This window comes from Protomyctophum parallelum (genome assembly GCF_964188405.1).
Source record: "Protomyctophum parallelum genome assembly, chromosome: 4".
NCBI classification, from domain to species: domain Eukaryota; kingdom Metazoa; phylum Chordata; class Actinopteri; order Myctophiformes; family Myctophidae; genus Protomyctophum; species Protomyctophum parallelum.
This window is the reverse complement of record NC_139700.1, coordinates 47024157-47048749: the sequence shown is the minus strand read 5'-3', so window position 1 is coordinate 47048749 and position 24593 is coordinate 47024157. Positions and strand designations below refer to the sequence as shown.

At 41.0% G+C, this 24593-nt stretch overlaps 2 protein-coding genes across 2 annotated transcripts in view; one reads left to right on the top strand and one right to left on the bottom strand.

Annotated features, from left to right (window-relative positions):
* Window positions 1-1159: 1159 nt before the first annotated feature.
* Window positions 1160-9956, top strand: tigara (TP53 induced glycolysis regulatory phosphatase a; the record flags this gene model as incomplete). The annotated part of the gene is made up of 7 exons (XM_083762840.1): window positions 1160-1231; window positions 2165-2202; window positions 2840-2961; window positions 3464-3541; window positions 4247-4357; window positions 8437-8572; window positions 9640-9956. Exons 1-7 carry the CDS (start codon window positions 1194-1196, stop codon window positions 9954-9956), a joined length of 840 nt encoding a protein of 279 aa, XP_083618966.1. The 5' UTR covers window positions 1160-1193.
* The window catches only part of LOC310857938 (fibroblast growth factor 4A-like), a 35032-nt gene continuing 20262 nt past the window's right edge, over window positions 9824-24593 (bottom strand). The window contains exon 4 of the transcript XR_014569189.1: window positions 9824-9941. The gene's annotated coding sequence lies outside the window, so the exon portion shown is untranslated. The remainder of the gene's footprint in view (window positions 9942-24593) is intronic.

Here is a 24593-nt window from a genome sequence, read left to right as displayed (position 1 = left end):
TCCCCATGCAGCTACATGATGGAGAGTTGGTAACCAAATGGAGCCTTATAGATTTTTAACTCTTGAGAGCGTACACTGAAACCATGTTACGCTCTCAGCTGTGGAAGTAAAAAGAGTTCTACTAGTAATACTACTTGCCAGCACTATGACTGCCTGGGAGATTTCAATGGTCCCGAACAAATTGCTCTATATATCGCAAAAAGTAAAAGTCGAATGCAAATATTTTTTTCGCTGTGAGTGGCCTGAGATATTGAGGTACACCATGTGCGATTGTGGTGTTGGTACGATCGGAAATGTGGTTATAAGAGCGAGTTAAGAATTGTCATCGCAATAATTTCCTCGTAAGAATTATACAATGGAGGTCAATGAGCAGCTTGACTGAATTTGTGTCACTTAAAAGGCCGTAATTCACATTCTGTATGTCTCTGTGCTTTGGTGGTCACATTGTGTGAAAGAGGACATGTGTGGCTACAAAATGACCAAAGAACATGCGTGTAAAATGAATATTTTGGCCGGGACGTTTGGTAAATTTTCAAGGAAAGATTTTCAGTTTCCACACTCTAGTCAAAGAAGCCCCGCACTCTAAGTTGGCACTAATTAGGCGATAAATCCCATACATTGTCGATGGGAGGAAAAAACTATAAATAAAGTTAAATATTTTAAAAAGTATAAACTTTTTCAAAACAACTTTCAAGTTCAAAGTTCAAAGATAGATGAACATTATAAAGTTTGAATGAAGTTTCAAAGTGAAAGTATGACGGAGTAATAAGAGCTCAAAAAAGTTAACTGTGAAAAATGGGACCTTTCTTCCATCGACTCTCATTATAAAGAATGTAAAAAAAAGTTAAAAAGTTCAAAGTAAAAAGTTCCAGCAGGTGTCTCCACAGTAGCCTAAACTGAATGATAAAAAGTGTGAATGGAGTTTCTAGGTGAAAGTGCTTTTTTGATGTACCAATATCTGCCATTGAGCCCCATTGTTTTGTAACATAACAGTTATAGCCTATTAAATATAGGCCCTACCTATGCAAAACAAACAGGAATCAAGCAAGCAACTTACAAACTTTGTCTGGGGTGCTGCTGAGAGGTAACTGTGCCTTTAAGGATAATTATAGCCGGAATTATGACGGTACATTTCAGCGACCTGTCAGACAGACAGACAGGCAGGCAGGCAGGCAGGCAGGCAGATAGACAGTATGACAGTGTTTACATTCGGCCTGACTGTTGTACGACAGTAAGTATAGATTCTTCATAATTATTATGGGTTGTTTCTCACTCATGTTGTTTGTTGTTATTATTATTATTATTATTATTATAAACACGTGCTCTTATATCCTCCAGTCCTATACTATAACAAATTATGATACGCTGCATCATTTTGAGGGACTGTAGACTATTAATTCATATTATTCACATTATTCATATTACATAGAGTGCGTTGCTTTGTGTGCACATCGATTTATTCCCCTAGTGAACAGAGTTCTATGAACTTATGAATGATTTAAACTCGAAGCTCTCATAGGGGGCGTGGTCAGTGGCAGTGTTGCAGTGCATGGTATGGAACGATCAAGTATCCTACTCCAATATGTTTTAGTTTTACTTAAGTAAAAGTATTAATTGCAGACGAAATATTATCCCAATTACGAGTCCATTCAAAATGTACTTGAGTAAAAGTACACAAGTATTTGCATCAAAATATAGAGAGATCTAAACGTGGATAGTGATTTTGCACATCTTAGGTCAGCAGGCAGGGCATTCCATATTGCAGAATGTCCCATTTCTCTAGTTCAAAATCTGCACAAAATCGTTCTACAAGCGACGCATGAGCTTGTAGATCTGCTATTTTCAAATGGCCAAAATGTATATGGCCGGGGTTGAAGTGGTTAATGTATTTTTTTAATCAAAATTAAAATATCCAAAGTAACTAAAGTTTTGAAATAATTGTAGTGGATTAAAAGTACAATATTTGGCCCCGAAAGTAGAAGTAAATGTACTGAAAATTGGAAATACTCAAGTGAAGTATAAATACCTAAAAATTGTACTTAAGTACAGTACAAGTAAATGTACGTAATTACTTTACACCACTGGTTATCAGTAGGCTATCTGTCATTTGATTGATTTATTTTTTGTTCTGTTATTGATTTTGTTTTGTTTTGTTGTTTTCCAGTGGGGAAACACAATTCAACAAAGATGGCATTTTACAAGGTATGGTTGAAAAGATGATCGGGAACATTCAGTCAGAAATGGCCTTAATGGACCACTTTTCAACATCTCTTCATATAACTGGTCCTCACTATAATGTACACGATAAAACACCACAATTGTATGTATTCTACTCGGTCTGTGTCTCAAAAATATATATATTTAGATTTTAGATTTGTATTATCGTGAGAACGATGGCTTCCATTTTCGCATTGCAACTTTTCATGAAAAAAAAAGACTGCTGTTTCTATTAGAAGACAGCCAATGCAACAAGGTTGTGTCATGAAACCATGTGACACAATTAAGTGTGTCTTAAGGCCTATTCATAGTCTGGATTTTCGGTGGTGAGGTGACCACCGCTCCGGTGGTGAGCTGACCACCGGAGCTGAAATAACGTTGAGCGGTGGTGAGTAAAAACAGAGAGAAGGGCTGGAGCGGTGGCGGTGCAGGTTTGCTCTTCACCGCGGCTCGTGACGTCATGTTGTAGTTCGGTGGTCACCTAACCACCGAAAATCCAGACTATGTATGAGCCTTTAGGTGTGCGACCTAAGGATGCAGGATGCAGGCTTTTCGCATCAACACTCCTCTGTCACAGGCCTATACAACAAGCTGACTCGTGTTGTGCCGTGTCGCGTTTCAGGCCAGGCCATAGACTCTCCGCTGTCGGAGACGGGCCTACAGCAGGCAGACTCTGTGGGAAGGTACCTCAAAGATGTCCACTTCTCCAACGTGTTTGTCAGTGACATGCAGCGAGCTCGACAGGTCAGACAATCATCGGGATCAGCCATGATGTTTTGTTTAATGGACTCTCAACGTGCTTACAGCGTTGCTTCTTCTTTCGTGAAGCATGTACGTGTGTTGGTGTCCACGCATATACTCCAGTTTTAGGTGATGAGCTATAGTCATCTTTTCGGTGGTTAGTAAAAAGAAATCACACCTGTGTGAACTGAGTGGTGCAACGCCACTCTCTCCCCCCCCCCCCCCCCCCTCTCCTCTCTCCTCTTCATTAATGTCACATAGGTGAACAACACATAGGTGAACACGGACATTGCTGTTCCTTGGAGTGGTTGCACCACTCAAAAACAGAGAGATGTGTTGGGGTGAGCAGTGAGTCTCTTATCACCGCGGCTCGTTGACGTCATGCTGTAGTTTTCCCAACCACCGCAGAGATTATGTCATCACCCAAAGGAGGAGTATGAATGCGCGCAGCTTTAAGTGTGATCACCCCTTGTGACGTATACATTGTGTGCTGTTGTTTTCTCAGACGGCCGAGGCCATAGTGAGACACAATGCCAGTTGCACTGGCCTGCAGATGGTGACGGATCCTGCACTCAAGGAGAGGGTGAGTGTCGTGACTTCTTCTTATAGCGGATTAGAATGCCATCGATGCATTGAAAGGGACGACATCGCGTTTGATCAGAGCATTCAATGCTCAAGTATAGGCGTATTTACTGCCGCAAACGTCTTGAGCGGGTAACGTTATATCAGTTACAACCCGCCACGTAAGTCCCCTAGCCTCATATCAGTTTTAACCGGCCACGTAAGTCCCCTAGCCTCATATCAGTTTTAACCGGCCACGTAAGTCCCATAGCCTCATATCAGTTTTAACCGGCCACGTAAGTCCCATAGCCTCATATCAGTTTTAACCGGCCACGTAAGACACCTAACCTCATATCAGTTTTAACCGGCCACGTAAGTCCCCTAACCTCATATCAGTTTTAACCGGCCACGTAAGTCAGTTGACAACGCATGTGGTCGCTGGTAGCCGTTATCAAACACACATAATGCAGCCCATTTTGGTAGCCCAGTAAACGCGTCTAGTGGAGCATTGAATGCTCTGATTAGATGTCATTTTGTCCCTTTTCCATGCATTGATGGCATTCAAAATGGATGCACCAGCTCTCCCTTCGAGACCCGGCCCATGGCACCCATGGTTTTGGAGAGTCCTACCATGGATGATTCACTTTTTTGGCGGTTCTTTTCTTAAAGAGTTCGCCTCATGTGCTGATCTAAATATGATAATTTGTGTGCGTGCGTGCGTGCATAGAGCTTCGGTGTGGCAGAGGGCAGACCCGTCCAGGACATCAGGGACATGGCCCAGGCTGCGGGACAGACCTGTCCGGACTTCACCCCACCGCAGGGAGAGACCCCACAGCAGGTCAGAGGTCACACACAGACACACACACACACACACACACACACACCGCATGATGCGGATCATGATCATTCTCTGATTACCGATGTGGTTCTCAAACATTTATACGCTAAGGACCCCAAATAAATATGCATTTTTCTAAACTATTTTGAATTTCTCCGCAATCTTTCAAGATGTTTATTCTTATTTTTAAATGCCCTCTCTCTCTCTCTCTCTCTCCCCTCATCCAGTGACATAATAATGTTCCTACTATGACTTGTCTTAACATAGAAAGGCTCTCTCTCTCTCCTCATGCAAGGAGTGACATAAGGCCATGACTTGTCTTAACATAGAAAGTCTCTTCAGTCATGTAACATTTAGAATGAACCGCGTTTTACCACCATCACTAGGGCCCAGTTACAGAATGTGAGGGGGGGAGTGAGGGGAGGGGAGGGAGGGGGGGATGGGCGCTCACCACTAGGGCGCAGTTGCAGAATGTGGGGGGGGGGGGGTGGGCTCGGCATGCCCCGTAAATGTCAGCCAACGCCGTCGCCTCGTTCATTGAAACATGGATGGAGCGAACTGGGCTTCATTTTCAACCCCCGATGCTCTCAGCGAGGGCCCGCTCGGGAAAATCTCAAGCCCACACCATTGCTGTTTGTGTTAATTGTTTCAATTGATTTCATGTAAACCTTTATTTACCAGAAGACCCTGATGTATAAGCAAGTTTTATATAGTGATTTTTCTGGTTTCATCCCCTTAGCAGCTTTTGTATTGATCTGTACCCAAACTGTACAAACTTTAAGTACAATTTTCAATCAGTCAGATCAATCAATCAATCAATCAAACAAACAATTATTAGAAAACACACAGGGAGGGTTGAGACCCTCTTCCAGTGGTGGGCGAGAGTCTGACTCTTAAAGGATGCAATGTGCACCAAGTACCACTAGATGGCAGCAGTCACTCATCAAATCTTTCACAAATAGCAGATCTGCATCATGTGCACGCATTGTGAGCTTGATGGCTATTTCATGCTAGCAAAGTATAAAATAAAATAGGGCTTCATCATTGGTTATGTCCATTATATGAAAACTGAAAAAGTACAATACTGAGAACTGGTGAAGTAGAAGTATAAATATTGAAACATTGACAGTTGACAGTTAATTAAGAAATACCTAAAAAATATATATTTTAAGTATAGGTAAATGTACTTTACTTATGTTACCTTCCCAGCACTGACGACGCACATGGAAATATAAATTGCATAAGCTATATAGAGACACATATTTCCTTTTGCACATATATGAACCTGACTATGGCATAATATATGCAGCATGGGCTATATTCTGCATTACTTGCCATATATTGGCATAATATGTTAATATATTTAAAATAAAACCATAGCGCCACCATTAGACTTTTCATGTTGCGCACCCCCTAGAAGGCTCTCGCGCACCACAAGGGGTGCACGCACCACAGTTTGGGAACAACTGTGTTACACCATCAACAAACAATTTGAGGTACTATTCGTTAATATTTCAACACGAAAAAATAAAATAAAATAAAAATTATGATCATGGCTCCTTGGGCAAAATCTGTGAAAATGTGGATAGCTATTATTTAAACCCTTAACCCTCTAAGACCCAGCGTTGCTTTTTAGCAACTATTTTATTTTATTTTATTACTATTTTTTTTTTCTTTTTTTCCCACCTAAACGTCATCAGTGATGTTCATTGCAATGCCATTTCAATGCCATTGGTCATGATATTTGCATATAAATACCCCCCACAGAGGCTGAAATTCACACAAATAAAAAATGTCTGGATTTTTAACCTAAGACTTTTGACCTTTACCCTAATAAAAGTAGGTAAAATAATTGTGATATATGTTTTTTTTGTGATCATTAGAATGTCTAGAACATGTTTTATTCATTATTGTGAAAGATATCCCCAAAATGTAAATTATTAATTTATTATATTATTATATAATTATTATAATTTTTTCATCAAACTTTATTTTGTTATTTTTTTTAACATTTTTTAGTCTTAGTCCCAGTAATACAAAGTAGTAGTAAGGTTGAAATCTATTTTTTGCAAGTAGAAATTAATGCGGGTGTTACAGGGTTAAAGAAATAACGGATCTGGGATCTGGGAACTCCTTATTTGTGCAAATAATGCTACAGTGAGAATTGCATAATTGCATCAACTGGCCATTGTGGAAGTATGGGATTTATTTATTCTTTATTTATTTTGACCCTCCATCACTAAACCCAGGTGAAATTCTCCCGAACACCTGCCTGTAGAAAAAATAAAAGAAAGAACATGTGAACTATGATGTCACTGAGCATCATGACGGTATACTGAAAGACCCGCCCCCACCTCAGAGATCAACAACATTATGAAAAATCACATAAACATATAAATACTTGTCCGGGGTGAAAATCATCCGGGTTTAGTGTTCTCTTCTAGGGTTAAAAAGTCACTATTTCAGCTTAATTAATCCGAGAGCATTGTGTATGCAACGATGCATGCGTGGGAGGGAAGATGTTCCATTTGAGAGATACCTGATCTGGCTCGGGGCCGCTACAATATAACCAGTCCCAGTGCAGAATGATCCAGCCTGGTTGCTTTTCTACGTGACCGACCGCGGGCCCAGAGGATGGTGCACATCATCACAGCATCACAGAGTGCGTAAGCACACGGCGAAGACAAATGTAAAGTCGTGGGCCGCTGCCTCCCTCTATTTATTTATCCAGGGGAGGTTCGCTGTGCACCAAAAACATGCTCTTTTTCGACTGCTTCACAATCAGGTGTGTGTGTGTGTGTGTGTGTGTGTGTGTGTGTGTGTGTGTGTGTGTGTGTGTGTGTGTGTGTGTGTGTGTGTGTGTGTGTGTGTGTGTGTGTGTGTGTGTGTGTGTGTGTGTGTGTGTGTGTGTGTGTGTGTGTGTGTGTGTGTGTGTGTCAGCTTCCCACTTGCTCTTGCAGGGTCATCCTTATTCTCTATAAGGCTCATTAATCTCTTGTAGACAGAGGACAAAAAAATCCTTAGGACTATATTTTTCTTGCATCATCTCATCTATACCAGTACCAAATAAGGGAATAAGAAACCCCACAGGGAGAATATGTGGGGGTACCTACCCTAGGGGACACGGGGAGAACATGTGGGGGTACCTACCCTCGGGGACACAGGGAGAACATGTGAGGGTACCTACCATAGGCGAGGGGAGAACATGTGACGGTACCTACCCTCGGGGACACAGGGAGAACATGTGAGGGTACCTACCCTATAGGGACACTGGGAGAACATGTGAGGGTACCTACCCTAGGCCCGGGGACACGGGGAGAAGATGTGAGGATACCTACCCTAGGGGACACGGGGAGAACATGTGAGGGTACCTACCCTAGGGGACACGGGGAGAACATGTGAGGGTACCTACCCTAGGGGATACGGGGATAACATGTGAGGGTACCTACCCTAGGGGATACGGGGATAACATGTGAGGGTACCTATACCATAGGCGAGGGGAGAACGTGTGAGGGTACCTACCCTAGGGGACATGGGGAGAACATGTGAGGGTACCTACCCTAGGGGACACGGGGAGAACGTGTGAGGGTACCTACCCTAGGGCACACGGGGAGAACATGTGAGGGTACCTACCCTAGGGGACAGGGGGAGAACATGTGACGGTACCTACCCTAGAGGACACGGGGAGAACATGTGAGGGTACCTACCCTAGGGGACACAGGGAGAACATGTGAGGGTACCTACCCTAGGGGACACGGGGAGAACATGTGAGGGTACCTACTTACCCTAGGGGACACGGGGAGAACATGTGAGGGCACCTACCCTAGGGGACACGGGGAGAACATGTGAGGGTACCTACCCTAGGGGACACGGGGAGAACATGCGAGGGTACCTACCCTAGGGGACACGGGGAGAACATGCGAGGGTACGTAATTAAAACAAAATCGATCTCTCTCTGTTTCCGGGGGCTCGCGAGTCGCGACATGGCCTACCCTACACGGGGAGAACATTGAAACATCTCTGCCACATCTCTGCATTTCGCACAGCATTCGTCCAAATTCCGTCCTCTGTTTCTCTAGGTGAAGGAGCGAGTCATACTGTTCCTGGACCACCTGCTTCAGTGCATGTGTGCGGACCACCGTTGGCCCGACGACGACCCCTCCCCCTCCTCCTCTGAGGGGGTCGATGAGCAGCAGACTGAAGTAGCGGAGCAAGGTTATTATTATAAATTAGTTAACGGAAACTAACGGAATAATGAAAACTAAAATTTAAACAAGGGGGGGAAAGCCTTTAGTTATATTATGAACCAAATAAAACATTTAATTAAAAAAAAAAACTAAAATTATGACTAACTGTATTGTGTGTTTACAAAACGAACACATTGTGAACTGAATTGTTATACGTATACGTAAATGGTATATTTTGATGAGTTTTTATTACACAACTGACCTATACTTACTTACTCTGACCTTTTTTAATCCTGCACCTGACAAATAACCCAAAGTATGAAAAGAAAAACTAACAGCATCTGCAGATCTTTAGACTTTCAGTTTTACACACCATTATGATGTTCTAATTTTGATCATAAGAATAACTATGGCAATTGTTTATTATGGGCACATGAGGAGTCCAACTAGTACTATGTAACTCTGAGGCCCCTTTTCCACCGGTTGGTTCCCAATAGGAACCGGTTCAGTTATTTTTGGTTCTTAGTCCATGAGCCAGAGCTCCAAAAATTGGAACGTTAATATTATGAATTGAGTGGGCAAAACCATTCCTATATTAGATTGTTATCACCATGACACTTCCCCAATTGAGTACTTACACGAAGACAATGATTTGTTGTATTACACATTTTACATTTTTAAATATGCAAATGAGGCATTATGTAGGAAAATATGCAAAATAGAAAATATGAAAAAGCTACTGTGGAAGGGTTATCATGTATTAATTTACTTGTATTGATCCTATAAACAGTTTCATATAGGTCTAGTTTTCCCAGCAATATTGGAGCTCTGGCTCATGGAATAAGAACCAAAAAGAACTGAACCGGTCACCATTGGAAACCCGAACCAACCGGTGGAAAGAATGTTCAAATGGAACCCGTTTGGTTCCATTTGAACACTCTCAGAGTTACAGACCTGTTAATCAGGGCTATCTATTAATGTGTTTCAGGTAATATTATTACCAGAAACACTGGTCATTAAAAAAAAGAGAATGTTGCCAAAAATGTCCGCCACAAGCCAACATGGCGATGACCTCTTGGTTGTGACCGTTTGCAGCGGAGGGGAAGGCGTGCGACGGCGTGCGGACCCTCCCCGCCCACGCCCTGGTGGTCAGCCACGGAGCCTACGTGCGCGTGATGCTGCGCCACCTGGTGGAGGAGCTGCGCTGCTCCCCGCCCGGCGGGGTCTCAGAGTCGGACCGCGCGCACATGTTCTCGCTGTGCCCCAACACGGGGGTCTGCCGCTTCGTCCTGTCCCTGACCAGACGGCGGGGGGGGGGAGACAGCGGGGGTCCAGCTGCTGAGGCGGGGGTCCAGGTGTCGGCCGTCCGCTGCGTGTTCGTCCACAGAGCAGACCACCTGAAGAATGAGTAGAGGTCACACAAGTAGGGATGGAGCTCGATAACCGATATCCATAAAAATCCGACAACAAGCTTATTGAGTACCCGTTATCAATAAGCTTTGGGCTTATTGAGTACCCGTTATCAATAAGCTTTGGGCTTATCGAGCCTGTTATCGAGCATGTTATGCTGGCACAAACATGGTCGGTCTAAAAGTGTATTGATATCTGCCAACCAGCGCTGTCTGGGTAAACACAATTACGCTTTTAAAGTGACTGTACACATATTGGCCAGTTAACAGTTTCTTTAATATTATTGTATTGGTAAAAGAAAAAAGCCTTCCGCCTGTAAGAAAAGTACTGTATTTGAAGACCTTAGACTGCTGTAAAAGATACTGGCACGGTTAAGAAATTATTGTCTCCCGTCTTTCCACAAAATAATAGAAAATGCTAGTGGGCTCGATAAGAACCCGGCTGGATTAAGGTGGTCGTTATCAATACAAAATAATGAGCTCCATCCCTATAGTCACAAGTATAGCGACCCGGGAGCAGGGTTGCTGCAGGGTAGTTTGCTATCGTTGCTGTCGGGCAGAAGCCACTTATCTCCGTAATAGGGATGTACAGTATACCATATTGCCTTTATTTTAATTTATTATTTTGGTCGATTTTCCGATATCGTCCAGCTCTTAAAACCCATTGATTGCCACATATAGTAATTAATTATTGATCGATAGCTTTTATTGATCAACACAACAGCAATACAATATACAATATAAAAAATACCCTCACATTTTTTGATTTCCTTTTTCTCTTTTTCACATGAGGTTTCCGCCCGACAACAAACGATATGGATATTATATCGATATCGTTATATGAACCTATAGATATCGTCTCAGAGGATGTCGGATATCGTAATATTGTGATGTGACATATATGTCTTAATTATTTAAGCCCTAAGTTGTATGATGTTAGGGGGAGGGGGTCTCTGTAAAAATATGCGGAACATCTGATTGTATTCACATTTTACAACCCTATATCTGAAGGGAAGATGCAGCCAGCAGGAATGATATGAGATGATATCCCTATAGCAGAGGAAAAAGCAGGAGATGAACCCCCCCCCTAGGGGTCCCCGGACCCCCTGTTGAAGCCTCAAACCATGATAAAATACCACAATTATTTTTCTACTCGGTCTGTGTCTCATAGGAGGGCTGTGGCGGTTCAGAAACCCGTCCACCAGTGACATCACCGATGGGGAATCCAACCTAATAGAAACTGCAGGCTTTCTTTTCCTGAAAAGTTGCAATGCGAAAAATGGAAGCCATCGTTCTCACGATAATACAAATCTAAATATATTTCAAAACAGTGTGAACTGGGTGTCTGAACTGCCCACAGCCCTCCTATGAGACACAGACCGAGTAGAAAAGAATGGTGGTGTTTTATCATGAACATTAGTGAGGGCCAATTTTATATGAAGAGAGGTTGAAAGGTGGTCCTTTAACCCTTGGCCTACAATTCACGGAAAAAACGGAATTAATCGAAAAATCTAAACCTCCCGTTAACGGAAAAAACGGAATGACAATCAATATCAGTTATCGCGGGGTCAAAAGATCAAAAATTTATATTTTTTCGCTAATATCACTAATGTTGGATGTAATTTACCAAAAAACTGCCGAAATCCGCGTGATCGTGCGCTATCGTGCACGCGCGCCGTCTCTATGTGCATCGCTGTAAAAAATGTGATATTTTGCGATCTTTTGGGGTTGATTTGAGGTTAATTTGACTTAGTTATGAAAAATATAGCATTAGCTTAGCAATCCGGACCAGCCAAGCTATTGACTAGGGTCAAAATACTACAGGTTGTTGTTGATCGTTGAACCGGAAGTGACTTAGGAAGATCCGTCTATTTTAGCCAAAATCAGCATAATGATGCTTTCCCGCCATCTGGTGGCGAATCGAGAGAATACATTTGCAATGAATGAAAAAGAAAAAAACATCTCTTCAATCCACCAGATCTTTCTTGTATGTTAAAAAGATGAATTAAAAATATGCCAATTTGTTACCCAAACAAAAGAATTGGGACTGGTAGTCCAAGGGTTAATGTATCGTAATGTATTGTAGGTATTGTATTGTTTGTTTCCGAGAGAAAGTGATGTGGCCTGATGATGTCAGCTGAGTATTAAACACGTATTTATTAACCTGCGATAATCTGTTCATTGTAATGTTCTCTTCACATGTTGTGAATGACGACTCATTTTGTAACTTCATCATTAATGTATTTTGTTCGTTAAGGTTTGGCTTTATAGATGGAAATGTGGCTTTTTACTGTGTGTTTCCTTCATTTTTTTTAGACCAGTCGTGTAGTCTGTTACTAAACGTTTTAAAAAAACTTTTGGAAGTGGCCCCTGAGCCAACTTCTGGACGGGAACCCCTTTTGGTGTTTTAAGTATTATGTTATGCTTTAACAACATATTTTCAGATGGGGGTCCACAGCCAAATACAGATAATTCTGGGAGTCCTTGACATGGAAAAGGTTGAGCACCACTGACATAGAAACATAGGTTTTTCAGAAAACGGTTAGGATTTAGAAGCCCTTTTTTTAGAATCGGCCTCAGGTCTAAATGGGTTAAGTTGAGTAGCCCTGCCTTAACCCATTTTGGACCGAGGCCGATTCTAAAAACACTTCTAAATCCTGACCTAAGTTTTCTGAAAATCTTCAAATATTTACATGGCAGCATTAACTTTTTCTTTTTTGAATACTGTACATACTGTACATTCTGGATGGGAACCCCAAGAGGGGTTCTCGTCCAGAAGGTTAATATAGAACACCAAAAGGGGTTCCAGCCCCGGAATGGGTTATTCACTTCCAATGTGCTTGGTTCTAGTCCTTCCTCTGACTACAGTACATACAGTATCCTGAGTGCATGTTCACCTTTTTTTTTTTTTTTTAAGATATTTTTTTTGCGGCTTACGCCTTTTATTGATTTTTGAAGGGACAGACAGTAGGCTGACAGGAAACGGGAGAGAGATGGGGGGATGACATGCAGTAAAGGCCGTGTCGGGTCCGGGAGTCGAACCCGCGGCACACTGCGACTGGATTACCAGTCCGGTGCCCAGACCGTTACGCTACGGCCTGGGCCGTGCATGTTCACCTTTGAGTCACGATGAGCTTCTGGCCACTGCACGCTGACTCAGCGCACGGATAGCCCAATTAAGTAATGTCCCAGCGCTGTTGTTCCTGTTCCACACATAGAAGTTAATAATTAAGTAATAAATACGTATTTTAATACGTTTTTATTACGTAATTAATGTCACCATCATCGCCGTTCCTGATTTCTGCACATCCCACGTTGTCAGATTTAGTGCCATATTATTGCCTATTATTAGTTGATCCCATTCATTTACATTGGGGTACAAAGGTCTGAACAGTTTCCACTGGACAATTCTCAGTAGCCCATTAAAGCGCAAATAACATGCATTTAAAAACTGCTTTTAATATCTCATATCATATTGCCTATGTCCCTCAAAGTTATTTCTAATGGTTTGAGATTGCGGCCCCTATAGATGTGTCACAGAGACTACTTTTTATGATAATACAATAATAATAATAATACAGCCATTGCTGGCTGTATTATTGCTTATAGCAGCTTTAAGAAGAAATGAGGTCGGTCGGTCTGTCTACAATTTAGGCATTTCACAGAAAGGATCAAATGCAGATAGACAGTGTAGTGCCTCTGTAAATTAGGATCACAGGTAAACCAAGAATCAGTCAAACAGTACACTATCATTACTAATAATTGTACAGTACAGTGAAACTAAAGGATACCAGAATTCAATTAAATTCAAAAGAGCTTTATTGGCATGAGAAAACAAACGTTTACATTGCCAAAGCAAGTCTCACAAATACAATACAATAAAGACAGTTGAAAATGGGGAAAGTACAGTTGGAGGGGGTACAGCATTTTGCAAACAGAGCTACCGTATGCCACATTGCATCGTTATATACATGTTATAACAGGGTATGAAGCTTTTTTGAAACAAATATCAGCGATTCTTTGCAGTCACTTTGGGTGTCACTTTTTATGTTCCTGCATTGTTTTTACATCGTCACTGTACAGAAACCTATATCTCCATATTGCTTGCATCCTTTTTTCACAAGTTATTGGCCTATTTTATACTCCGTTGAACGCAAAAGTAGCAAAAGAAAGCCACCGATCTACAAGCTCAAGACATGTCAGAATGCGACACGCTGTGGATTGTAGATTTTTTATTTGCAATTTTGGAAACACTGTGTAATGTTGTGCCTGTGGGTTTTATAAATACTTGACCAATGAATTATCGTATTATCAGTATTATAAGTATTATCAAGAGCTTGTGACCAAATAATTGCAATGGGTTTTTCACCCATCAGAGACAATATGCTATACTTTGTCACAAAGACGCAAAACGATATTATACTAAATACCTGATTGACTTTTATACCACTTAAATGGTATAAAAGATCGGTTTCCCCAGATCGGGTATAAATTGCCCGATCACCGATCGAGTCATTTGGAGTGAGAACCGAAACGATCACTGATCGGTGGCCTAAAAGTGACTGGGAGGAATATAGACCGTCTCAGTCAAATGTGGCGCAAGTTTGCGCCACATTTGTCATCATTCTTCAAAACTATAGCTCGTAGCGCGGCACCGAGCAGCTTGTAGATCTGCTATTTTTCAATAGCTAAAGTGTAACATAATGCTCGAAACACCAAAAGGGGTTCCCGCCGAGAATGTGTTAACCCATTCTGACCTGAGATCAGATTCATACGAGGTTTCCGCCGGACACACACTGGTCTGATGAACCCATTCTGACCTGAGATCAGATTCTAAAAATGTCAGTCGCTCTTCGATTTTTCAAAAATAGCAGACCTACAAGCTCGTATCGCGCCACTCGGTGGCGCGATACGAGCTTGTAGATCTGCTATTTTAAATAGCTAAAGCATAACATGATGCTGACACCAAAATGGGTGCCCCGCCGAGAATGGGTTAACATTGTGGTCAAGAAAAATCCATCTCTGTATCAAGCTTTCAGAGGGCGTGGAGACTACAGATATGGCAGTGACGTCGCAATGCTTATATACTCTATTAATAATTGTATAATCTTTTTTTCACTGCTGCAGCATGACTTTGATGTTACAGTGTGATGATGTCATAATCCCGGTATCCTCTCTCTCTCTCTCTCTCTCTCTCTCTCTCTCTCTCTCTCTCTCTCTCTCTCTCTCTCTCTCTCTCTCTCTCTCTCTCTCTCTCTCTCTCTCTCTCTCGCTGGCTGTTCATTTCCCTGTTTATTTATTCTTCATCCCACAATGAGTTTGTGTTTCTATATTTAGTCCTGTGGGAGTTTATAAATGGCCTGTTGTGTAACTGCTGTGTGACGCCGTCGTCGACGCTTTGTTGGAAATGAGTGACTTATGTTGCTGTCGCTGTGAGTTAGTGATTTAAGCCATTCTGACCGGGCACCCATTTTGGTGTCAGCATCATGTTATGCTTTAGCTATTGAAAAAATAGCAGATCTACAAGCTCATATCGCGCCACCGAGTGGCGCGATACGAGCTTGTAGGTCTGCTATTTTTTTGAAAAATCGAAGAACGACTGACATTTTTAGAATCTGATCTCAGGTCAGAATGGGTTCATCGGACCAGTGTGTGTCCGGCGGAAACCTCGTGTGAATCTGATCTCAGGTCAGAATGGGTTAAGCCATTCCGGGTGGGAAGTGGAACCCCTTTTTGGTGTTTTAACCATTATTAAAAACTTTAGCTATTGAAAAATAGCAGCTCTACAAGCTCATATAGCTCAGAGCTTGTAGGTCTGCTATTTTTTTGAAAAATCGTGAAAAAGTGTTTTTAAACGTTTTTAACGCATATGTTTGCTTCTGGGGTGTCCCTAGAACAAGATATCTTCAGATGGGGGTCGCCCTATATACACATATACATATAATTCTGTGGGTCCTTGACATGAAAATGTTTGAGAACCACTAGAAACATGTTTTTTTTTTCTTTTTTGAAAACTGCTAGGATTTAGAAGAGATTTGTGAATCGTCCTCAGGTCTAAATGCTGTGAGTTAGTGAGTGAAAGGGACATTTTCACCGCTTCAAAATGTGTACAAAGGCTATTGAAAATAGCAGATACACAAGCTCACAATGCGTCGCGTTGTGAGCTTATAGATCGGCTATTTTCATATGGCCAAAATGTATATAGGGTGAAGTGGTTAATGTATGTTTTCTAATCAAGTACAAATACCTCAAAATTGTAGATCAAAAGTGCAGTACTTAAGTAAAAGTACTTAGTTACTTTCCACCACTGTAGCACGATTTGAAATTTCACTATCGCGCAGTATAATCGCTTCTGCATGGTGTAGTCCAGGAATCATGGTCAGTATTATGACAGTATCATGACAGTATCATGGTCAGTATCATGGTCTGTTCATGGTTATTAGCAGTTATCAGTGAATGCTAGCGCGTGTGTGTGTGTGTTCCATGTTATTTGGATCTTAATCAAATGATAGCGTGTGTGTGTGTGTGTGTGTGTGTGTGTGTGTGGTGTGTGTGTGTGTGTGTGTTCTATGTCCCTTTGGTTATTTTACCAGGAAAAGTAAAGGGTACAAGGGGTCACTGCAGGTCATTCTGTCTTTCATTCTGAACATTTGTTTCACAAGATCTGTGGTACTCAGGTACTCAAGTACTGTGCGTGCGTGCGTGCGTGCGTGCGTGCATGCGTGCATGCATGCGTGCGTGCGTGCGTGCGCTTACACATACATGCGGAGGAGATACCGTATGAAAAACCAAACCAACACTCAAAAAAATAATTGTCACCATTTATGTTGCAAAAGGAAGAAATAGCAGTGAAATTTGAAACATAAATAAACAATGCAGCATCAACGTTGAATACATGTTTTTACATTTCAATAAATATATATATTTTTTTAAACCTGCTCATCTTTGCTGTGACTCACACGGCGTCCCGCACCCGACAACAAAACAGTTCCTGGACACATCGCCGTGCCCCGATTAGAATGATTGGAAAACAACAACATCCATGTTTTGGGATGAAACTTAAAGGAGAAATTCCGGATCAACCGTTTTCTTATCTTAATCTCATGCCATTATAATGATCCAATTATCCAAGTGGCTCACATGGAATTTATTACATAACAACAACCAGAGCAGCAGCTCCGACCGGGCGCACTGCTGGGTCCGGTGTTGTTTTCGTCGACTAAAACTATGACGAAAAATGTTCGTCGACTACCTTTTTTCACTGACGAAAACTAAATGGAAACTAAATGAAAAACTAAGCTATGGTGACGAAAACTATGGCTAAATATACTGTCAATTTTGTCAACAGATACAAACTAGACAAACATGTTAGGAAGAGACTAGTGGACAAGAGATCCTGCAGAATAAGTCATTTTACACTTGCATGCTGAAAATAGCCGATCTACAAGCTCACAACGAGCTTGTAGATCGGCTATTTTCAGCAAGTGTAAAATCTGTCATCACGGCGGCATCAAGGCCCGTCAGAATACATTTTAGTCGACTAAATCGCCTGTAGATTTAGTCGACTAAAACTAAACTAACAATAAAACTTTCCGGGTGAATAAAATGTGACTAAAACTAAATGAAAACTATTCAAGAGACTGCGTGACTAAAACTAAAATAGAAATTTGCTGCCATAAACAACACTGGCTGGGTCTCAGGCAAAACCACTTCTTTAGATCGCTCAATGTTTTCTTCTTTTTTTCCGCAAGCAGAGCATGCAAGTACTGCGATTGGCTGGATCGGTGCTGTTCACCGGAGCCAATAAGGGACCACCATTATTGATGACGTAACTAAGGTTTGGTTACTGGGTATGTACTGTATGTATGTATGTATATATGTATTTGGTTAAAATGGGTAGGGTTTAAAAAAAGGCAAGAGTTTGCTCTGGTGCACTGGCCTAAAAGTGGGTCCTTAAAAACTGCTAAAACTTCTGAAATGTATGTATGTAGGTATGTATGTGTGTATGTATTTTAAAAGGGGGGGCTTTTTGGTAAAATTCCTGCCCGCAATACCTTCATATATTTAAAATAAGTCCAAAATAGGGTTACCAGTGAAGGGCCAACTGCCTATTCACTGGGGACTATGCAAGGCAGAGGCGTCCACCCCCCTGAGTCCAAGTTTAAGCTAGACCGCATACCTAAACCATACTCTGTATGTATGTATATATGTATGTATGTATGTATGTATGTATGTATGTATGTATGGGTATGTATGTTGTGGTATGTATGTTGTGGTAAGAATGGTGGTCCCTTATTGGCTGTTGATGGTGCCGTAACTAAGGTACATTTCAAGGTTGGTATATAAGGTCAATAACGGGTCTAAAGGATTTAGAACAGCAGTTGTAATAGACATCATTTAGTAGCAGTGTACTTGCACGCTCTGCTTGCGCACGGGAAAGGGGCACCTCGACAGAGTGCATTTCTAGTTTTTCATAATGACTAAAGATGTGCATACGTGTTTAGTCCCAACGGGGCTTCCGTATCAAGGCGAGAGAGCCTAAGATCCAGCGAGCTGCGCTCCCCTGTGAATGTTTTTATTTTATTATTATTATTATCTGCCTCTACCACCCATTATTCAATATAAGAACATCCGATGAGAGGGCGATTAATCTGGAATTCCCCTTTAACACAATTGGTAAGTGATATTTGTTTGGTTGATATTTGTTTTGTTTTAAAGCTCTATAATGTGCTAGTCTACTCTACTACAATCACACTAAAGAGCTGGAGTGACACTCTAGCTCTTTAGTAAACAGAAAGGGCATTTTCAGGCAGGTTGCCAGTTCCCCCAAAACAGGAGACGGTATACCAACAGTGTTGTTTTCGTCGACTAAGGGCCGATTCATACTCCTATTTTAGAGCCGAATAAAAGTCGGTTCGGCACTGTAGAGCCTACAATTTGACGTCATTTGAGGTTCGGGGGGGGCGGGTACCGTCCTAAAGTCGGCTCTTCGGTGCTACTGAAAATTTCTGACGAGCCGAAATCATTTCGGCACTACAGCGCCGAAACAGCGGTAAAATAGGAGTATGAATCGGCCCTAACACTAAGACAAATGTTTTTCGTCGACCACCTTTTTTTATTGACGAAAACCACATAAAAACTAAGCCATGATGACTAAAACTGTGACTAAATATACTGACAATTTCATCAACAAATAAAAACTAGACTAAAATGTTAGGAAGGGACTAGTGGACAAGATATCCAGTATGAGTCATTTTACACTTGGTTGCATGCTGACAATAGCAGATCTACAAGCTCACAACGCGTTGCAGCACGACGCGTTGTGAGCTTGTAGATCTGCCATTTTCAGCAAGTGTAAAAACTGCCATTACGACGGCATCAAGGCCCGCCAAAACACATTTTTTGTCGACTAAATCAACTGTAGATTTAGTCGACTAAAATCGCATGACATTTAGTAGACTAAAACTTGACACCAAAACATTCCAGGCGACTAAAAGTTTCATTCCAAAGACTATGACTAAACTAAAATAGAAAATTGCTGCCAAAAACAACACTGTATACCCAATTTATCAGATTCAATGTTCCAGTGTTCCAGTTCCAATGTCACTTTGTCTGTATCCATGTTGTGCAAGTTCTCTCTCAAGATTGGATACGATTGATATCCCAAACCACAACTGAAAATGGGCTTTCTGTTTGCTATGGCTATAGAGACATGGGGAGACTCCTGCTAATATCGGACTATAGAACTGTTTTATCATTTATTTCAACAAAGAAATATCACTTACCCTACATTCACACTCAAACAGTTATTGGTTCATATACACCTGATTAATTGATATACATTAAAAATTAAAAGCTATTATTTTAAACAAATCAATTAACCCTTTAACTGCGGCTGAATACAATAGATCCTTCTTTCTCCAAAGAAAATAAATAGGAACCGTAATGCATGGTTCCAAACGAATTGGACCCTTACGGGTCTGTAACTCTGAGAGTGTACACATGAAACCAATTGGACCCTTATGGGTCTGTAACTCTGAGAGTGTACACATGAAACCAATTGGACCCTTTACGGGTCTGTAACTCTGAGAGTGTACACATAAAACCAATTGGACCCTTATGGGTCTGTAACTCTGAGAGTGTACACATGAAACCAATTGGACCCTTATGGGTCTGTAACTCTGAGAGTGTACACATGAAACCAATTGGACCCTTAAGGGTCTGTAACTCTGAGAGTGTACACATGGAACCAATTGGACCCTTATGGGTCTGTAACTCTGAGAGTGTACAAATGGAACCAAATGGACCCTTTACAGGTCTGTAACTCAGAGAGTGTACAAATAGAACCAAATGGACCCTCATGGGTCTGTAACTCTGAGAGTGTAGCCTACAAATAGAACTGCATGCTTCTATGTGTACACTGAAAGAAGAACCACTGTTTAAAACAATAAAACAGAATCTTATGTTCAGTTATTTGGAGCCATTATATGCAAACGTGGTGTTATGGCCCATATTACATAACTCCATACATATTCATAATTACTGAGTCAAACATGAGGCTGCAATTATTTTTTTACACGTGCAAAACAAACATTGCCACATCCAGGCATGCAGCGCCGTGACGGGACAGTTTACATTTTAACAGTCTCTAAAAGAGGTGAAAGGACACCAGGACAGCGGTCCAACCTCGCCTCACCTAAAACACACACACACACACACACACACACACAGCTGTTCCCTCAACATGGAGGGGATCCAGGGGGTGCCATATGCAGCTAAATGATTGATAGTTAGCAACCAAATGAACGCTTACGGGTATAGGGGTGACCACTGACCAGATCTATGTGAGGGACAGTATTGCCCGTGGTGGAAAGTAACTAAGTACTTTTACTCAAGTGCTGTACTTAAGTACAATTTTGAGGTATTTGTATACTTTACTTGAGTGTTTCCAATTTCCAATACTTTTACATCTACTCCAGTACTCATCTCAGAGCCACAATTTGTATACTTTTACTCCACTACAATTATTTGAATTTTTTTGTTACTAGTTACTTTGGAGTTTTAATTTTGATTAGAGAACATGCACTAACCACTTCAACCCTGTACATTTCGGCCATTTGAAAATAGCTATTTTCCATAGATTTTGAACTTGTGAAATGGCACATTCTGCACAATGAGTTCTTTTACTTTTAGTACTTTAAGTACATTTTGATGCCGACACTTTTGTACTTTCACTCAAGTACATTTTCAATTCCGTACTTTGTACTTGTATCGCTTGTGTGGTAAAATTGGGAGGGGACGGGGACAGCAACATATTAAGCTTTACATAATAAAGAGTTGCTATTAAATTCCGTATTATGTCATGTTCGACCATAGGCCTAGTGCCTATCATGTTGTTATTAAAACCCTCCGGTATCTAAAAAATAAAAAGAAAGGTTTTAAAATGCAAACTTTGGTCATGGATGGTATGGTCGATACGCTGTAGCCTATAAGGGAATATTTATCATGGTAATTTAACAGGCTTTAGGCAACAAAGTCTTATGCACATTATGATGATCCACTGTATTTGTTGTATAGTTAATTATTATTAAGAATGTGTATTCATTGTTATAAGCTTATAGACATGTGATCACTCGATCAAATGAGCTCACCACCTGCTATGGGTCTCATCCCTATTAATGAGGGCGACTGTGATTGGTCATTGTGGATCTATGTGTGTGTATATACTGTAGCTATGTGGCTACCTATTATCAGCAGATGCCTGAAGGTCTTTGACCCAAACATTGCCGATACATTTCAAGTGCATACGGTCGGTGTGTGGGTCTTTGTGCACTTCATGTGCATTTTTGAGTGGTGCAACCACTCCAAGGAACAGCAATGTCTGTGAGTCCGTGTTCACCTATAGTGTTGTTCACCTATGTGACGTTAATGAGCACCAGTATGTACCAGTAGGGGCCAGTAGGGGTGATGTAGTAACGTTAGCCTGTTGTGCCAGAAACAGAGAGAGGGATAGTGCTGCACTGTTGCCTGCTAATGAGAGAGAGAGAGAGAGAGAGAGATAGAGGGGGGGTGGGGGGGGGAGTTGCATCACTCAGTTCACACAGGTGTGATTTTTCTTTAAAACATCTTGCAGGAAGAGAGACAATGAGAGATTTTCAACGGAAAGCCAACTATTAATTAGGATGACTATAACTAATTATAGCATTTGAACACTGATGCCTGCCATTCACAATGTGGGACAGCATCATGGTCTCACTTTGTGGGACGCCTGAAAAGTTTTTTGAAGTGAGGGACTGTTCCAAGCAAAAGATCTGGTCACCCTACTTACGGGTCTGCAAATGAACACTGATGATTTAATGTACCAAACAAATGGTGTTTGGTACATTAAATGCATGTCTATAATGCATGTCAAACCTTTAATGCATGTCAGACCTTTAAATTAAAAAAGGTTATTTCATTGCCTATAACTTCAGAATTAGCAGTTCAAACAAGTGTTTTCTAACATAAGAAACAAATGAGTTGTCCCTTTTGCAAGTTTGAAATAAAAAAAACGCTTTATTTTAAATAAAGATATGTTACTAAGCTTTGAATCGATAATAATTCTACACGTATAGCAGAGTGTCCGTTTTCCTCTTAAACGTTAACACACGTTTCAAACTATCAGAGATTATGGTTTGGTTAATTTGGTTATACTTTCACCTTGCATTCGGGACATATATGGATTATATAATATATTTAAATCTATGTGCACAGAGCAGAATACTGTACACATCCTGTAAATGTACAGTAAAATGCTGGCAGACCAGAATCATCTGGAAATGACTCCAAAAGTTGTGGGGAAAGAAAAGCGGAGGTGTGTTTGCATACCTCATGCGTGTACATTATACAGCAGCAGTGGAAAGTATACTGTAAGTACTGTAACTGAAGTACAGTACATCTCAGTGGCAAATATTGTGCTTTTTAGGCTACTCCATGATACGATTATTTGAAAACCTTAGCTAAATTATTATCACAAAACCTCTTAAGCCCTATTTTATGCTGTAGTTTGACTATTCAGAAACAAAGAAAAACCAATGTGTTGTACATCTTAAAAAGAAAAGAAAGCACTATGACATTTGAGAAATGTGACATACTGTATACTGATAACTTTTTGCATTTGTATTATTTTGATGCCAATAGAGCGTCGCAGTCCCGCCCCCTCGAGAGACCCGGGAAATAAATCCCTGTTCATTTTCCTCATAGACTTTTCAGAAAGTATTTATTTAAAGACGTTTACGCCGTGGACAAAGCCAACTCTTGTCGTGACAAATCATGACAACAAACACAATTTGTCGGGCTGAACTGATAATTAGAAAGAAGAAGAAACCGGCAGGTTAACACTTTTTTGTTGTTTTTCTTCTTTGTAATTATTTGTTTGTTCCAAAATATAAGGACTTATAAGGACTTTAAATAAATACGTTATGAAAATGTCTATGGGAAAAATGCATTGGAAACTATTTCCTGGGCCTGGCGTCGTTAAAGGGGGCGGGACTGCAACGCTCTATACTGTACATTTGTATACTGTAATTTTACAGTTAGTTTACTTTAATTAGAAGTAATTTCTGCATTGTGTTATTGCTACTTATACAGTAAAAGTAAGTAAGCAAGTTAAAAAAGAGAAACAAAACAACAGTGCAGTCCACAACTACACCACACTACATCTATACCAATATATTGAAGGCATATCACAGTCCTTTCTATATCATATATTTAATGTTATAATGATGAAAGTGGGATTCATACTTTGTTCCATGTCAGTGCTGTGCACAGAAAATAGCTGATCTACAAGCTCACAATGCTTCGTGCTTTGATGCGTTGTAGATGTAGATGTAGCTTGTAGATTTGCTACTTCCAGTATATGCCACACCCCGCTTCACGCGGCAAGTGTTTTGAATTCTTAATTTCAAGCTAAACATTTTAGTTTTCCTAAATTTGATGAAATATAATTTACATATATTTTTACATATTTTCTTCTTTTTTCTATTTTTTCCTTTTTTTAACAAAAAAAAAACATATGTATAGTATTAAAAGGTGCATCAATTGCCTTTTTTTAACGTTTTGTTAAAATAAGTGTTAAATAGTTCTATATTCTGTAACCATTGCTTGTTCAATATGATGTGTCACATGTCTCTCCATCACTCTACTATGGACAGGAAATACATTTCCAGGTCGGGATACCAATTTCATCAAATGGGAACCTTCCGGTTGCTAAGCGGCCGCTCTGCCTCCTGAGCCATGTGTGGGGAGGAACCAATGAGGGCCTTTCTCGGCCCCACACCTCTCCCATTGTTTATATTGTGTTTAGTCTCCAAGATGGCCGCAGCACCAGGAGGGGGTGGGGTTGACATATGCCCTTACTGGCTGGCTGCGTTCAAGACATGCAAGACACCTGTCTTGTGTCTGTCTTGTGTCTGTGTTTAATGGCCGCTCCAATGCATTTCCAATGGAAGCCCATATATGGTTTGACCAAACATTTTGTTTGATGGGGGGGGGGGGGCAGAACACATCCATCAAAGCTGTTTTCAGACACAAGTCAGGTGTCAGACACAAGTCAGGTGTCAGACACAAGGCAAGTGTCTTGAATGCAGCTCAGTAAGGGCA